The 5,935-nt window shown below is 44.7% G+C and overlaps 1 protein-coding gene across 1 annotated transcript; it reads right to left on the bottom strand.

Annotated features, from left to right (window-relative positions):
- Positions 1-223: 223 nt before the first annotated feature.
- Positions 224-5,518, bottom strand: LOC114937658 (uncharacterized). The gene has a single exon (XM_029311229.2). The coding sequence runs from the start codon at positions 5,516-5,518 to the stop codon at positions 224-226; it is 5,295 nt and encodes a 1,764-aa protein (XP_029167062.2).
- Between the last annotated feature and the right edge of the window lie 417 nt (positions 5,519-5,935).

The raw sequence follows: 5,935 nt of genomic DNA, 5'->3' as shown, positions 1-5,935 counted from the left end.
GCGGACGGATTTTAACATTTAACGCAGATCGCGTAAACAACAGTATCCGCTGTTCGTACTAATTCGCACGACCTTAAACTTAGGATTGCAAGCGCCGCCCGCCTTGGCGACTTTACTTGCACGCTTTGACTTAACTAATGAACATAAACTTGACTTACTTGCTACATAAATTATAACGTAATTAGAATTAGAATCGTATAATTAACTTACACTAGAATTATCGCTAATTGCTTGACACTCGAGGTTGATCCTCGATGGAATCGTCAGAATCAACGTCGATTGGAAGCACACATAACTTAGTTATGGGACGCTTATATTCCGAGTTCGCTGTTTTGACGGAAACTACTCGAATTAATCCGTCAGAGCCTGGTTGACAGTGGATTACGCGTCCGAGTTCCCATTTGCAAGGAGGAAGAAGAGGATTTTGAATCAGAACCATGGAACCGATATGGATAAGTGACTTTGCCTTTCGCCACTTAGTTCGCTGTTGAAGCGTGTTAATATAGTCGGCGTGCCAATGCTTCCAAAAACGCTCCGTGATCTGTCGCAACAACTGCCACCGTGACAGTCTGTTTTCATTGATTTGCAGAACAGAAGGTTCTGGATTGATTGTGATTGCCGATCCAATCAAAAAGTGACCCGGAGTGAGCACTTCAAAATCGTCAATCGAATCAGTCAATGGGCACAGGGGCCTTGAATTTAAGCATGCTTCAACTTTACAAAGCACGGTAGTAAGTTCCTCGAAAGTGAGGGTGTGATTTCCTAATATCCTACGAAGGTGGTATTTAACGCTTTTGACCCCTGCCTCCCACAATCCACCGAAGTGTGGAGCATGGGGAGGGATAAAACTCCATGTGATGTTATCTGACACGATGAAGTTGAGAAAGTTAACATCGCTTTGAGCGTCTCGATACGCTTGCGACAACTCCTTGTCTGCTCCTGCGAACGTAGTGCCATTGTCCGAGTACATGACCTCTGGTAATCCACGTCGCGCACAAAATCTTTGAAAAGCGTTAAGAAAGGCAGCAGTCGAGTAATCACTAACCAGTTCGAGATGAATAGCGCGTGTGGCTAAACAAATAAAGAGTGCTATGTAGGCCTTTCGCGAGGTAATTCCTCGGCCGGCTGAAGCACGTGTAAAGACTGGTCCGGCGTAGTCGACACCGCTATGTAGAAACGCTCGAGAGGGCGCCGAAACACGACTTGTAGGTAGCTGGCCCATCAGCTGACTAGCTACTTGAGCCTTTTCTCTTGTACACGGAACACATTTATAAATAACCGACTTTACTAGACTTCTTGCTCTCAAAATCCAAAACTCTTGTCTAAGTTTTGAAAGAGTGGATTGAAGACCGGCATGGAGAGATACAACATGCGTATAACGGATGATCATGGTAGTGATCGTATGGTTGGCTAATAAGATTGGATGCTTGGACTGGAAAGATAATGACGAGTGTTCTAATCGCCCCCCAACGCGAATTAGACCGTCAGAATCCAGGAACGGATTTAATGAGAGAATTGGACTGTGAGTAGGCAACGGTTTGTTTGACTTTAAATTATGGAGCTCGTTTTCGAATAGTTCTAACTGAATGAAGTTCAGCCAGAAGTTTCGTGCTTCGTTGAATTCAACTGTAGTAAGAGCGTGAGATTGAGACTTGTTGTTCGATCCTATTGTGTGTTTCTTTCTACACTTCCTTATGAAACGGTAAATGTAGGCGGTAATACGTATTAATTTTGGCCACCATGAATATCGAGTAGTGAGATTCCACGGTTCATCAGCGTTCACTTGATGCACTTGACACGGTTTTTCTTCTAACTGTGTTTCGTCTATCGGCGTTATTGTGAATGTGGGCCAATCATCCTGTTTAAGACTCAACCATGAAGGTCCGCGCCACCAAATGTCGAAGGCGCTTAATTCTGTGCCGAGTAGGCCGCGAGATGCACAGTCAGCGGGATTTTCATGTGTACTGACATGATGCCAAATGCCATCAGATACTCGTGTTTGAATCTCTGTTACGCGATGCGAGACGAAAGTTTTCCAATGAGATGGGTGCTTGTTTAACCAAGCAAGCACAATACTCGAATCTGTCCAACAATGGACTGGCATTTTCGTGAAATGAAGAGATTTTCTGATGAATTCAATTAGGCGCGCTAATAAGACCGCAGCTGACAATTCTAATCGAGGGATTGTCAGCGGTTTGATAGGCGCGACTTTGGATCGCCCAGCGAGGAGCGAAACAGTTGTATGACCGGATAATGTTGTGACTCTCAAAAAAACTACTGCGGCGTAAGCTACTTGGGAAGCATCCGCGAAACCGTGTAACTCGATGCTCTTGGTATCTGAATCGCATCCAATCCAGCGACTAAGTTTCATGCTTTTGATGTAAGGAAGTGATTTATAAATCACGCTCCATTGTAAAAGGAGATCTTCTGAGAGATTGTCGTCCCAGCCTACTTTGTGTCGCCATAATTTCTGCATAAAAACTTTCGCTTTGAGAACCACGGGTGTGACCCATCCAAGTGGATCGAATATTCTGGCTATGGTAGAGAGAATCGTTCGTTTTGTAGAAGGGAGAGTCTGTGGCAATTCAATTTGAAACTGGAAACAATCGTGCGTCGGATTCCAAAAAATACCGAGAACCTTCAGATTGTTGTCAGTCTCGAATAATTTAAGCTGTGCGAGCCCGTGATGATCCGATGAAATATCTGAGAGCAACTCCGGTTTGTTGCTCGCCCATTTGCGAAGATCGAATCCACCGCGTTTCAACAATTTGCAAACTTGATCTCGAGTCTGTTTAAGGAGAGGCATATCTTCGGCCCCAAACAGCACGTCGTCCACATAGACGTTCTCGCTTAAAACCGCAGATGCTAGTGGAAACGAACTTCCTTCATCATCGTTTAACTGATTAATGACTCGAAGAGCTAAAAACGGTGCGGAAGCCGTACCGTATGTTACCGTAAGGAGTTGATGTTCTTGAATATTCGAATTTTCATCTATCCATAGGATGCGTTGATAATCTCTATCTCGCGAGTCGACCAATATTTGTCTATACATTTTCGCTATGTCTGCGGAGTAAACGTATTTGTGCTGTCGCCAACGTAATAAAACCGATTGCAGCTCTAACTGTAGTTTAGGCCCAGTAAACATGTGAGAATTGAGCGAGGTACCGTTAGAGGTTGTGCATGAGGCGTCAAATACGACTCTCAACCGAGTTGTCGAACTAGTCTCTCGAATGACCGGATGATGAGGGATGTACACGACTTGTGAATTTACTGAATCCACCGGTGCGATTGCTTTCATATGATTCAACTGTGCGTATTCGCTCATGAACTCAGAATACTCCTGCTTAATCGCAGGTTGATTATTAATTCTCCGGAGTAACGACGAAAGCCGACGCGCGGCTATTTCGCGAGATTCACCGATTTCGATGGGTGGGCCGTTTCGAAACGGCAGACGCACGATATATCTCCCATCCGATGTTCTCGAATGCGTTTGTTTGAAATGTTCTTCGCATTGTTCGTCATCTGGAGACATTTCAATTGATTGAGGTGTTTCTTCTGCCTCCCAGAATTTAGACAATTGATTTTCGAGAGAACAACAATGAGCGACAACACTGTAACGTTGATTTAACTGAGCTGATTGCACGACGCGACTCGCATCCTCAACAAGCGGAATTACGAGAGTTGAAGTTACCACATGAGAGGGTTGTGTCACGTGATTCGGGATAGAGGTTGTTCCGGATAGGATCCATCCGAAATGCGATTCAATTGCACCTGGTTGACCGAGCGGTCCGTTACGTACGTGAACGAGTACGTGATTATATAAATCGGATCCTATTATGAGATCAATCGGTGTTGATCCGGTAGGATCATCGTCAGCCAATTCCAGATTGGAAATATGTTTCCAATCTTGCGATTGCGAAGCGTTTCTGGGAGCATACCTCGTTAATGCCTTCATAATATAGGCAACCGTTGTGAACCTTGGTTTCGATTTTTTGCGAGGAGTGATGTGAATCAGAGCCGCAGATCGGCATGTACCGGTGTCAGCGCAGCTTATTCCCGACGTTGAAGTAAGCGTTCGTATACGCTTGAGACGTAATATTTGAGCAACGCGCTCCGTCACAAACGTGAGCTCTGATCCACCGTCAATCAAGGCTCTGACAACCAATGAGCGTCCAGAAGGCGCCTGCAAATTCACCTTTGCAGTAGATAAGACAACAGGAGTCGGCGCAGTTGTCATTGTAACTGATGAAAGTGCCGTAACGTTAGGCACGTTGTTGATGACGTCATTCGCGTTTGACGTATTATTCGCATTTGTAACTTGTTGCAATGAGTCCGAATCGAGATGAATCATAGAATGATGTCGTTTATTACATGTTCGACATGTGAAATTACTTTGACAATTGATCGACATGTGTTTATCACTCAAACAATTGAAACATCGTCGAAATTTCTTAACCAATTCGCGTCGCTGAATCGGACTCTTTGCTACAAATTGCGGACATTTTGAGAGAATGTGCGATTGCTTGCACATTGAACACACTATATTAGATGACGCAGTCGCTGTTGCGCTAGTCATCTTCGCATGTGACTTGGTCTTGTCGTTATCGCGAGGGTAAAGTTCCTCTAACGCGAGAGCGCGCGACGAAATAAATTTTAATACTTCTTTGTATGTTGGCGGATTTTCGATATCGCTCGTTTTTAACTTCCACGCATGGCGCGTGGCGGGATCGAATTTCTGAGAGAGAAAATAAACTAACATGTCGCTGACTATATCGTCCGGCGAACGATTAAGACGTTGCAATGTTGAGATCGCTTGTTCGGCTTTATCGCGTAAGGCGTGAAGCTCGACAGCTGACTCACGAGTCATTTTCGGAAGATTATACAAATTCAAAATGTGAGTCTCAATTAATCGGCGCTTATTTTCAAAACGCGCTGTTAATGCTTTCCACGCAACCGAGAAGTTATCCGCGGTGACTTTAATACCTGATATCGCATCGCGAGCTGAGCCTGTTAAACTTGAAACTAAAAAATGCATGCGACTGAAGTTCGATAATTCGCGATTGTCTATAATAAGCGATTGAAACTGATCGCGAAAAGTCTCCCACTCCTCAATCTTACCGGTGAACGGCGGCAATTTGATGGGAGGAAGATGTTTGACCGATAATGACGCAGAGTCTGTATGCGCGAACGAAGCGTTGAAAGAGGTTTCACGACTTACGACTGGAACCAGCTCCTCCAAGCACTCGTTCATGTAGTCCATAGCTGCCTGATAGAGGTCCTCGTGGAAGGCGAAGGTCTCCTTTTTGAAGTAGTGAATTGAAACTTGCTTCTCGTCAGGAACAAGCTGCAGCAGTGTCGCGTGATTGCGTACACATTGTGTCCACGTGTCTTGTAAGCTCGTCATTCGCGAGCGAATTTTGGCGGCCGTCAGATTTGACCGACCGATCTTCTTAAAATTGTCGAGAGCTCGAGCAACTGAATAGCAAGCAGTTTGTTGATTTGCGAGAGCTTCTTCCATTTTGACACTGAATTTAATCAACTGAGGTTTCAACGACACTGAATTTAATCAAATTAGTCTTTTACGAACCGAGCTGTCACTCTCTTTGAATGCACTGATAGCGTTTGATGATGTCCGATTTTGAATGTACTTGCAATGTCACTGTGTTTTTTACTTGAGTTTTTCACTTTTCAATTCGTCACCAATCTCAAATCCGGCTCGAAGGACCAAATGTTGCGAACGCGCGGCTTGAACCGTGGTCCGACGCGAAGCTGCGACGAACGAGCATGCTCGGCCTTTTTAGGGCCGCGTCTCGCGCGCCGCCTCTCAAATCCTTCACCCGTTTTTTTTTTTTTTTTTTATTGGAAAGAAATCATAGGAATCTCATGAGAGATGTGATGGATGGACAATAGGATAATTGTTGAGTGGACTGTATCT

This window comes from Nylanderia fulva, unplaced genomic scaffold (assembly GCF_048542155.1).
Source record: "Nylanderia fulva isolate GAGA-0341 unplaced genomic scaffold, ASM4854215v1 Scaffold1018, whole genome shotgun sequence".
Classification (NCBI taxonomy): Eukaryota; Metazoa; Arthropoda; class Insecta; order Hymenoptera; family Formicidae; genus Nylanderia; species Nylanderia fulva.
The sequence above is the reverse complement of the archived record's forward strand: the minus strand, read 5'-3'. Positions and strand labels throughout refer to the sequence as shown.